Source organism: Anopheles aquasalis, chromosome 2, assembly GCF_943734665.1.
Source record: "Anopheles aquasalis chromosome 2, idAnoAquaMG_Q_19, whole genome shotgun sequence".
Taxonomy (NCBI): Eukaryota; Metazoa; Arthropoda; class Insecta; order Diptera; family Culicidae; genus Anopheles; species Anopheles aquasalis.
In genome coordinates, this window is record NC_064877.1 from 7,021,009 (window position 1) to 7,032,500 (window position 11,492).

General features: G+C 51.4%; 2 protein-coding genes across 4 annotated transcripts in view; both read left to right on the forward strand.

Moving 5' to 3' along the window:
• The first annotated feature begins 220 nt into the window (after window positions 1–220).
• LOC126571011 (protein FAM91A1) lies at window positions 221–4,036 on the forward strand. Its single transcript, XM_050229219.1, has 13 exons — window positions 221–457; window positions 559–643; window positions 717–857; window positions 963–1,216; window positions 1,288–1,548; window positions 1,613–2,459; window positions 2,525–2,734; window positions 2,797–2,910; window positions 2,981–3,211; window positions 3,280–3,317; window positions 3,383–3,486; window positions 3,554–3,623; window positions 3,711–4,036. The coding sequence occupies exons 1-13, from the start codon at window positions 371–373 to the stop codon at window positions 3,816–3,818; spliced, it is 2,550 nt and encodes an 849-aa protein (XP_050085176.1). The 5' UTR covers window positions 221–370; the 3' UTR covers window positions 3,819–4,036.
• Window positions 4,037–4,205: 169 nt separating this feature from the next.
• The window catches only part of LOC126571007 (uncharacterized), a 9,621-nt gene continuing 2,334 nt past the window's right edge, over window positions 4,206–11,492 (forward strand). For 2 of the 3 annotated variants that reach the window (XM_050229202.1, XM_050229200.1), the window contains exons 1-3: window positions 5,632–5,962; window positions 6,900–10,287; window positions 10,379–11,492. The exon at window positions 10,379–11,492 is cut by the window's right edge and continues 190 nt beyond it. In XM_050229202.1, the coding sequence (XP_050085159.1) occupies window positions 7,034–10,287; window positions 10,379–11,492 (4,368 nt within the window). In that variant the 5' untranslated portion in view covers window positions 5,632–5,962; window positions 6,900–7,033. Of the gene's footprint in view, window positions 4,360–5,631; window positions 5,963–6,899; window positions 10,288–10,378 lie in introns of those variants that run through there. The other variant, XM_050229201.1, reaches the window with a different exon arrangement.

The following is an 11,492-nucleotide window of genomic DNA, read 5'->3' on the forward strand; positions in this document are numbered from 1 at the left end:
ATTTTTAAACACATTCCTCATGTTTTGTCATCGCTCGCCTGTTTTCGCTTTAGTCGCGAGATGTTCGGAATTGTATTTCTATTTTACGTTCGATCCAGCATCCAGCCACTTTTCGATCCACCCTGCGAACTGGAGAGCTTTTGTGGTGGTCGCGTCGATGAGCTTTCCAGCAGCAGCTTATATGCTGACGAGGCAAAAAAGAACGGAACCGAACCCCACGTAAAACGGGTGGCGGATGTGTAATCACAACAGCAGGCTCGTCGACGGGTCTATTTTGGACCGTGGGGTCGCAAATCACAACATTCCAGCTTCCAAATTTTCTGTTTGATCCTCCGCTTCCCGTTGCTGCTGCCGGCACCTTGGGTACGATATGGGTTCCGGCGTTGTGTCCAGCAAGGTGGAGGAAAGCATACGTGGTAACATCGCGTGGAAGGATCTGAGTGCGGACGTGCGAAAGGTAAATATCCAACGCGACGAGATCGCGGAAGGCCGTGGGCCTTTTTCGTTAGCGACGGACTCTCATCATCATCATCATCATCATCCCGTGTGGCTTGGTAGGCGCTGAACAACGATGAGAACGACTATCGGAAACAGATTCGCCAGTACAGCCTTCACAATCAGCTGCGATTCCGGGGTAACATCGGTAGGTATCCATCACTGAGCTTAGGAGAGAGCTGACGGAATGTAAACCACCATCCCATCCTTTTTCTTTGCAGTCTTCGGTGTGACGAGAAATGAGAAGAAGTATTACGAGCAGCTGGTGGAGGTGAACATTCGGGCGTTGCACATCTTTCCTTATCACCTGGCGGACGTTATCACCAAGGGGTTACGCGTAACACCATTCAACTACTATACAGGTACTTCATAGCGCGCTGGGTGGCTGTAATGCGTTGCGCTCTCCCCCAACCGTGTGCGGCTTACTGTAGCCTTTATATCTCTCCCTCTCGGTCTCTCCTTTGTAGATATGATTGCATTCCTTCTAACACACGATAAGAACTATGACGCACTGCCCAACTTTACGGCGGCCGACTGCCTGCGGGTGCTGGGCATTGGCCGGAACGAGTATTTATCCATTTCCAGTGACTTGAAGTCCAGCTCACCGCGTTCGTTTTTCCGCAAAAATCCGTACCACTTTCTGCCAAAATTCCCTCGTACCGTCCCGATGCACCCGTGGTGGATCGTCGAAATAGGTCACATACTGGAGAAGGATGTGGAGGTAAGCGATCCCCATCATATCCGTGCCGTTCATCCCGAAAAGTGCTCATTGCTTTACGTTTCTGTCACCAGAGCTTGGGCAGCGATGAGATCGCGATGATTGATCAGCTGATCGACTGTGGACCACAAACGGCCGGTACGCTTAACCTTGAGACGGTGCAGAAGCTCTATCGGCGGGGGCTCATCTACCTGGACGTACCGATCAGTGGCGAGGATCGTATTAACATTCCTCCGTTGCGCAACTTTGTCATGAACCGGGTAGCAGGGGATTATTTCGAGAACCTCCTCTACAATGTGTTCGTCACAACCGACGAACAATGCACGATCGCGGAGGTAACCGTGGTTCGCTTGTTCTCAAAAGCACCTTCATTCGTAATGTTTCATTTTCTGCCATCAGCTTTCACAGATCCTCCAAGTGCAGATGGATATGGTGAAGCGTGCCACGGCATTGTTCTGCCGCTTGGGTTTCGCCAAGATAGTGAATGCCTTCTCTGAGTACAAGCTGGACAGTAGCTGGCTTCAACCGCAGCAACAGCAGCCGGACGGTGCGGAGGATCCGGCCGCGTACAATTATCACGCCCTGCTCCTGTCGGAGGTTCCGCTCGAGGTGAAACCGTCGCCCGATGGTAGCATTTCGCCGACCGGTCCACCGGTTTTCTTTTCTCCGTCCGATCCGAGCAGCCCAACGTCACCGTGCGCCGGAGAGTCTGGGGCAGCAGGTGCAGGAACACTTACACGCGGGAAACGTATTGGTTTTCTTTTCGATTCCACACTAACTGCCTTCCTGATGATGGGCAATCTATCGCCCGGACTGAAAACGCATGCCATTACGCTGTTCGAGGTGGGCAAGCTATGCGATGAGGGCATGTCCGATTTGTTGGAGGAGCTTGAGAAGGTGTCGATGCTGGATGCCGAAACGGAAGGGGATGTTAGCCGGTACTTTAATCATGCGGTACTGCTCCGGTCTACGATCGTGGCGCTAAAGAGCTCGCTCAAGATCGAGCTTGATCTGTTGCGGCTCGAGAGCATCGAGGGGCTGGATGTGCAGACGCGCAACCGATTGCTGGAGCGCAAGTATCGGTATCTCATCTCGGCCGCACCACTTTCCAGTGCACTATCGAGCCAATTTACGATTCCGTTCTTCGGGCAGTTCTACCAAAGCTCGCCCGAGTCCCACATCTGGTCGAAGCTCTTCTACTACCACATGGGTGGCTATGGGCCACCTTCGTTGTTTCTGAAGAAAGGTTCGCACTGGCCTGTTAGGATGAAACAACAATAAGACTAACTCTATCACTTTTCATCTAAACAGGTACGGTGCTGAAGACGTTACCTCGAATTTTCCTTGGCTATGGAAAGCTGCTTATCACCATCGTGAACACTGATTCGTACGTGCTGAACTCGGAAAAGTTCTACACCTTGAACGAGCACCTGAAAAACGAATGCTTACTGATTCAGGGCTACGGACGCAACGAACCGGCCCAGGTGCACTACGAACCGTTCCCATTCGACAGCAGCAACGGTATGGATGGTAGTGCCTCCTTCCTTGGTTTGGTAGCTAATCAAGATCCAATCCGTTTATAGATGAATCGAACCGCTGGAGCCAGCATAGTGTTTTTAACGGGTTAGCGCAGGTCATTGATATGGAGCGTACGTTTGGTTACGTTACGTTCATCAACACGGGTGTCCCGGATTATGGTAACTGCTATTATTGTATCTCCTGTTGCTTCTTTGTGGATTCATTTTCGTTTTCCGGATCTCTTCAAAGGATGTGAAGATAGAAACCCATCGGTAGTGCTTAAACGAACTCGAAAGGGAGGAAATAGTGCTGCCAAACATGTACGCCAACCTAGCGTAACTGAGGAAAGTGGCAACACAGCTCAAGGAGGATCCGCAGATCCTTCATCAGCCATCGATGGAACAAACGGAGTGCACCATGAGGCGGAAACAACTGAGAAACAGTCTGCGTCACTGATCGTTGAATCAGATTCCGATACAGGTAAGACGATGGGATACTATTGCTCATGGATTTGTGTTTGAATAATATTTTTCTTTTCCCTTTCATAGAAATATCGCGGAAAAACTCGCTACAGAGTGCACCAGAGGTTGGTTCGGCATTCTAACGAGGGGATTTAATGAAAATCTAATCCATTTATCTTACGGATTGCAGGAGTGGACCATACTGGACGTTAATTTCGGCATTCCACTGTTCGACGTCGATTGTAACACCAAAATATGCCAAAATATTGTGAAGCGACTGTGCATTGAGGAAAAGTAAGGATTTTAGTGTATGAATTTCGGAGCCAGTCCCCTATTTCCATTTATGCCTTATCTCTTGCAGCATATCAACACTGATGGAAGTCAATCAAGCTATGGAACGCAAATACCTGAAATTCATCTCCCAATGTTTGGTGCGTAAAATCTAGTCGATTGTCGACCTACTTTTCATGGTGTTTGACTGAAATTGACCCCGCTTTTTCACGGCATTTCATTCACAGTTTTTCGAGGACGAAAACATGGAACTAATTAAGGCAGGGAAGTACGTGCCAAAGCTACGCATCAATCTTGCTTACAAACATGGAAAAATCCAAAGCTGGGATGGATAGATAGGCCAAAGCGCGACAACGGTTCGTGCCGCGTGTGTTCGCGTCTCCACTGGCCAAAACGTCCTGCCTTCCCAACCCCGCCTGGTTCCATCCATTACACCATCCATCGCACCGGTACCGTTTCCAGTGATTATTGTTTAATGTTTTTATTTTGCGTTGCCTTTAATAAAGCGATATAATCGACGACGGTTGGCTGCAAAGCTAGTCAGCCATATATATCCGCACGCGTACCGAACCCGGTTTACGGAATTTACAGGCCAAAGAGAGTAACCGCAAGTTTAAATTCCGGCCGGCAGCGCGCTTTGCTAGCTGTCAACCGGGGGTCGCCCACTTGTCAAACGTCAGCAGCAGCAGCCGTCGTCTACTTGGACCGCAGGTGAACGGGTTTTCGCGTTTTTCCGGAAGGAAAAACTCCGGATGCTACAGTGAGGTGCGTTTCGGCGAACCGACCGACGTTTGCACATTCTGGCAGCGGATCCGGAAATCGAGAAAAGCTGCTCCAGATCGAATCCGCTCTGTGCTGTTGGCAACCGGCAAGAAGGTACTCGAGCAAGGGCACGCCGTCTCCTCCCGTCGGTGGAATGCGGTAGTGTGAGCGAGACAGCACTAGAGTTGTTTGTGAAATGTGTGTGCTTGTGGCGCGTACGCGCGCGTGTCTTGTGGAACTAATCGAGCCCGGGGGGGGGGGGGGGGGGGGGGGGTGGTGCCGGGTGCGGGGATTCGCGAGATGCGGATGAATGAAAACAAAGCTGAAAAGCGAATGAAAATTTCCCCCACATACGTCGCAGCAGCCCGTGGGAGGGGATTAGGTGTGGCGAAGTGCTAGTTTGTCGGGGAACTCGTTCAATGGTACTTGTGTTCCCGGCGGGGGTAGGTAGCGGAGGCAAGAGCGTAGAGCGAACGTGTGTGAACCGCCACACCAGGCGTACCGCTTTTCATAGGTTCGTTGACATCTTGCGTGGCCGGCGACTGTGAGGGTGACTCGTAGGTGGTAACTACCGTTCCGTGACCAAGAACGAGCGAAAAAAACCCTTTTTGGAGTTCGCGTGTGCATGTGGGGATATATTGTGCTACGTGCAGTACGAACGACCTTTACCAATGACGATTGCCGGAAGAAAGGAGTTGAAATCGTTCAGAGGCCTAAACATCCGTTACTGCCCGGAGGCCGATGAAAAGAGTTGAGTGTACGCGTATTGTGCGTATTGCGTGGCTACCGCAAGCGGCAGAAAAAATCGAATTAATTGCTGTTCCACCGTGGGAGTGGGGGTACCACCCGGTTCCGAGCTCTACATAGTTCCGGGGAATAGCAAACAAAATAAACTCACGGCCTTCCGCCGCCGTGAGTGAGAAAGGGATGGCATGCGTGAATGCGTTTGTTTACGTGTGTGCGCGTGTGTGCGCCTCGTGCGCGCGCCAAGTTGTCAAACTCGCGAACGTCACTCACGCACCCCCTTGGCATTTTCCGTCCACCACAAACCCGAATGAAGCAACCCGGTAAAAGACGAAGCATTTGCCCGCTGTTGGGGTTCAGGAAAATGGGAGGTGGAAAACCCAATGTGCACGTGAGAATAGAAAGATAATCATAAGCCTGCTAGCATCTTACGACTTCTTTTTAGCAATTTAGGAATTCCCTGACTCGTTGCGTGGCTTTGAGACGTCGAGCTGCACGATGATATGGAACTATTGTAGAGGACTTTATCCAAGGAAGATGCGTTACTAAGGAAGCTGTAATAACAGTAGAGGGCCAGTGCTCCATTTGTTGTGTTTAATCGATCACATTTGTTGTAGGTCATGGCAAATCGAATGTTACCGTCGTTTATGAAGCTGCAACCCTTTTCCCTCGATTACCCCCTACAAGATTGTACGGCGCGGTGCTAACCGGGCCGTCCGCTTCTTCTTCTTCTTCGGTCGCTCTTCGTGCGAAGTGAAAGGAACTCACGGGGTTTTGACAGCTCGATTGAGAAGAAAAATTCTCCGTCGGGATCGTCGAAAGAATTTTTTCATCCGAAAACGCAAAATTACTGCATCCGGGACGTCGCAGAATGGTCTGAGTGGTAGCGCAAAAGGTAGACGCAGCCACTGGTAATCCATTTCGACATCCTACCATCGACGGCGCCACGACGCAGTGCACGGAAAACGGAAAGGTACGGTTCCTCCGCTCGCGGTGAGGCAATCACGCAAGCAACAACAGCAGTAAAAACAACAACCCCAACAAGGCCCCGCACAACTGCGATGGATGAATGCAAGGACAACGAAGCGAATAAGTAGTGGCAAAGCAAAACCGCACGGCAGGAAACACGGGAATCATCATCGTCAGCAGTAATTAGCGGCCCAGCTGCTGCTGTTTCATCGCGTAACGTCCAGGTGTCTTTGACTTCGTGCAAGGGAGCAACGGGAGAAGAACCTTCTTCTTCGGTAGCGGTGGCTTCGCAGCGCAAAACATGCCCCAGTGGGAGTGAGAAAGAAAGCAAGAGAAGGGAGCGGTGGAGGGAGAAAGGGTTGTGCGACGGACGGGCATCGATTTGTGGTGGCGATCTAGTGTAGTATCTCTAGTGTTTTTCTTTTTCTACACCAGCGACACGCTCCGCCTGGTGTTGCGCCAGTTTACTCATGTGCCCCCCGACACACAATGTATGTCGGATGAAACGTGACCCACCGTGTGCGGAGTGCGTATCTCGCTCAAGGGTGATGATGAAAACTGATATAAACGCACGGACCAGCCCAGTGCAAAAAACGATTGTCCTGGTTGTGCGCTCGATAGTAAAAAAAGAGTTGTACGTTCGTTTCGTCGATGCGTACGAGCCAGCTAGAATCGAAGAAATCGAGCGTTTTAAGCTGTGTGCTCGGTGTACAAGAATGCTAAGTAGGCTTATATCTAGTACACAGCCGGCTTACGGTGGAGCAGTGTTTGCGAAAAATGATAAAAATGCAATGAAAGCGAGAGCCGGTATAGACCAGTTCATCGTAATAGGCTATTTGTCATCGGATGGTGCTAGTCGTAAACAGAAAATTTCTCGAATGACTGTGCGGTGTAAGCTATCGAAAATGCTAACATAGAACCTTTTTTTGTTGTTGTTGCAGATTCGTTCGAATTCGTTCACTATAGCCGTAAACGGCGGCTACTACATCGAACGCGGAGAAAAAATAGCAAACGGACGAACAGATCGCCCATATTCTGACGGAGAAACGGGAATCGAGTTAACCACACGGGGGTCATGTCATGTCAGGAAACGACGCGAGCACAGCAGGATGATCCGTACGCGTTCACCGAATCGGCCCCACTGCAGGCGAACTCGTTGGTCTATGCAAACCATTCGAGTGCGGTCGGTACGAATGCTGTCACCGTGGTATCGAGCAGCCCAGCAGGGATCAAAACCGTTCCCGCAACGATCGCAGCGACCGGAGGAAGCGTGCTTGCGACAGGAGCAGGCTCCGTGGCGACCCTATCGGCGAAGGATGCGATAACCATTTCAGGGACGCGCGTTCTAGGGCCGCAATCGTTCACCATCAGTCGGGGGACCACGTCCCAGGCGCAAATCATCCCGCAGCAGTTGAAGGTGCGCTACAATGGCGTTGTCTCTTCCACGGCGAACGGTCAAAAGACGCTGACTGTGACGGCAGCTACGCCGGTGTTTACGAAGCCGCTGCAAATTAAGCAGCAAACGACACCGGGCATGGCACCGGCACAACCAAGTACGGTAACGGTGGGCAAGCTGATCAAGAAGGTGGTACCGCAGAAGTCGCCGCTGTTAGCAACGGTTGTTACTAGCAACCCGAAGGGAATCACCCAATTGCAACAGCAGCCGCAGCAACAACAGCAGCAGCAGCAGCAGCCACAAACGATACTGCAAGCGACTCAGTTATCGTCGTCCAACTCGCCTGTAATTTCGGCTGGTAGCTCTATACTGACCACGGTCACGACGCCCACCGGGACGGCGTTAAAATTAATCAAAATACCTGCCAATCAGCTGAGCAAAGCGACAGTCACAGGCCTCCAGTCTGGCAATTTTATACAGGTCGGCACCACTGAAGGGGCCCGGAAGTTGCTAGCCAGCGGTGTGAATGTGGTTAGTGCTAAGCCGACCGTTACGATAGCTGGTACTAGCAGTACACCGGTGACCGTTGCTGGCACCAACACGGCCAACCGGCCGAATACAGCGACTATCGTTTCGGCCTTACCCACCGGTGCACCGACCAAAATACGGCTCATACAACCACAGTCTCAGGGGAAGTTTTATCTGCACACACCGAATGGTACCACCAGTCTGGCCACCAGCACGACCCAAATCTCCAATCCCATTAGCATAGCAACCATACGAAACTCGTTCGTGCGGCAGCAGCAGATTAACGTGGCAAAGCCGCAGCAACTGTTGCATCAACAACAACCGAAAGGTCATCTGGTGCAGGTGCAACAGCAACAGCTGATAAAACAATCACCTTCACCGACACCATCAGCGCAACCATCTACTGCAGCTAACCCGGTACAGCAGCAGGTGGTCCAACAGAAGCCCATCATCGCAACGGTATCCAAGCAGACACCGCAACAGATCATTGTACAGCCGTTGCTCAAGCAGGGTCCTGCCAAGCAGCAAAAACCAACGATTCAGATCCTGCATCAGAAAATTATACCGGCACCGGCCAAGCAGGCGACGTCTCAGGAATCGTTACTTACCAAATCGGTGGAAACGACGACTTATGTTACGCAGAAGCAAGGGCTTAACATTCAGTTGCAGCCGCAGGTGCAGCAGCAGCAGCAACAGCAGCAGAAGCAACAACAGCAGCCGTCGCCACAACAGCAACAGCAGAAACAACAAACCTTTATTGCGAAGCCGCTCCAAGCACCGATTGTGCAGAACAATCTACCGCAGACTCTGTTACAGCAGCAACCACAGCAACAGCAACCCCAGCAATTTCTGCTGAATGCAAAAATACAATCACCGTCCATTAAGGTACAGGGCCAAATTCAAACTCAGCATACGCTGCCGCAGACACAGCAACCGCAGGGGTCACCTCAGTTACAGGCAAAGCAACCACAGGGTTCACCTCAATTGCAACTAAAGCAACGTAAAGCGCCTCAAATAGTAAACCACCAGCCTACTTTGCTGTTGCAACAGCAGCAGCCACAGCAGCAACCAAAGCAAATGGTTCAAAAAACGGTTCCGGTGTCACTGCTTACTAACTCTACGTCCCAAGCCTCAACGGGATCGCTCTTGATAAAGACGGTTGGCACTGGAGTCGGCAATCGTAACGGCAAACAGGTGGTTAACTCCTCCGGAGGGCAGCTATTAATGCCGGTGCGCTCAGTTGGCCAAACAAGCTTGCTTATTAAACCGGAATCGGTGGTCGTTCCCGGTAAACTTCCCGCCCCTTCAACTGCGCCAACACCGTTAAGAACAACGACGGTAGCATCGGCAGCTCCTGCTACGGCACCGCTACCAGCGGCTGCTGAGATTAAAGCAGCGGTGCTGAGTTCCGCTAAAACGACCACACCTTCATCTTCGTTTAGTGCAATGCAGACCAAGGAGAAGGGTGGAGTCGTGTCGGAGACGAAATCTTTGATAACGGCGAGTCCCAAGCCAGCAACTCCTGTACTGGTGAAAGTAGTGCCGTCACCACAGCCGGTACAACCCAACGCGACTGGCAAAGGAGCCGGTCGGCCAACCTCATCAGGAGTGAGAAAAACTGCCGGTACCGGTCCGAAGAACAATCCCACCGCATCCGTTGCGAAGCAACCGAAAGGGAAGCGAGCGTACACACAGCGTGCCACGCAGCAAATTGGAAGTTCGGAAAAGTTTTCAAATGACAGTTTGGAAAAGATCGCTGTGTCGTCTCCTGCTGGCCTGGAACCATCAGGGTCCACTGGCGGTGGTAAGCTGCCAATGTTTGGTGTTACGAAAGTGAAAACCGAAGAAGGAGTTGCTGCCGAAGCTGCGGAGGATGATGAACTGGATGTGAAACCACCCAAGCTAAAGTATGGTTCAGGCTACCGAGGGACTGGCGGTGGTGCCATTGCCGTACCAATCAGTCGCCCACAGGTACGTGAATGGCATGCACCCGGTTCGTACATGTTCGATTTGAAGGATCCGGACGACGATTCAGAAGATGAGGACGAATTCTTCGACGAAAGGCGTAACACGCTGTCGTTCTGGTATGAAGAATCGATTGCGGTCGTAGTACCAGAGGCTACGACTTCCTGGTCGCTGAATCCACCTCAGCTGCAACGGGCTGGTCCATCGGGTGCTGGACGGGCGAACAAGGAGAAGAAGGTAGAACCCAAGTTCGAGATCCGTACACTGACCAGGGACGAGCAGCTCGAGCTGAAGAAAGTCTATCTCCAGCGGCGTGCGCTACAGTGTCGCAATGGGTTGCGCGTCCGGAACGTCTCTGCTGCCAAGCGACGCTTAAAGGCGCTGGAAGCGCTGGTGAAGAAGCTGGAAATTCAACGGGAACAAGCATTGGACGAAGAACGGTAGGTTATGAGATCGAAGGTGTTTTGTGCATCTCTAGATAGATTAAACCAGTTCTAGTATAAATTTCTTTGCAAATTATTTCGTTTACAGAGAGAAACCGAAGTGCATGTCGGACGGTTGCAACGAGGCAGCGCTGGTGATGACCACACACTGCTACAGTCACATAACGGAAAACACCAACCAGAGGCTATTCCAGCGCTGTACGGCCAAGTTCTCCGACAATAGTCAGTGTCGGGCGCCTGTGTTCGATGTCACTCAGGAGCTGATCCTGTGCAAGGAGCACGCCTGGAAGCATGACAATCACGACAAGATGAGTCAGGAGGTAAAACAGAAGCAAAAGCCCATGTCAACGACATCGGCCACGGCAATGGTAACGGCTACGGTAGCGGCGGCACGCAAGAAACCGAAACCACTGCCTCCGCCGGTCGTTGTGCGACCGCAGAAGCGGGCGAAGGTTAAAAAGAAGAAGCTGACCCCACTACAGCAGCAAATGTGGTTGCATCAGCAGCAGTACAAGCAGTTTCTGGGTAACAACCAGCACCAGCATCACCATGTGCAATCTATCCAAGGTAATCAACAGCAGCAACTGCAGCAGCAACCACCACAACAACGCAAACCCATTCAGAAGCAGCAGCAGCAGAGTTTGCTGATTAATGGCCAGTTGTTGAAACAGCAGCACCAGCAGCAGCAGCATCAGTCGAACGTCAACCCGAATTATGTAGATGAATTGCATGCTCAACAGCAACATCAGCAGGCCCAGCAGCCCCAGCAACAATCGCTGTTACAGCCAATTCAGCCAGTAACAGCCTTCCACCAGCAGCAGAACCATCAGTACGTCGTCAACAGTACCGGTAGTATCGATCCAATCGATCACATTCCACTTGATACCTCAGCGAATAACACGATCGGTGATCCGAATGTTATTGAAACATCGATTTTCGATGACCAGCATCATCAGCATCAATCTCATTCGGCAATCCACATGGTAGATCAGCAGCAACACAAGGAGCAGCAAATGCTGCAGTCGCAGCATGATTTCCAACAGTTCGGGCAGCAGCATCAGGTGACCGAGGACCAACTGTTGCTCGACTATATGCAGCAGCAGCAGGAGTTGCAACACCAGGAACTGCAGCAGCAGATTCAACAACAGCAACAGCAGCAACAGTTGCAGTACGTGCATGATGGGTCTGTTGATGTTGGTGGG

Coding starts and splice junctions, on each gene's coding strand:
- LOC126571011 (XM_050229219.1), top strand. CDS start 371: ATGGGTTCCGGCGTTGTGTCCAGCAAGGTGGAGGAAAGCATACGTGGT. Junction 858..962: donor ACCATTCAACTACTATACAG/GTACTTCATAGC, acceptor TCTCCTTTGTAG/ATATGATTGCATTCCTTCTA. Junction 1,217..1,287: donor TACTGGAGAAGGATGTGGAG/GTAAGCGATCCC, acceptor TTCTGTCACCAG/AGCTTGGGCAGCGATGAGAT.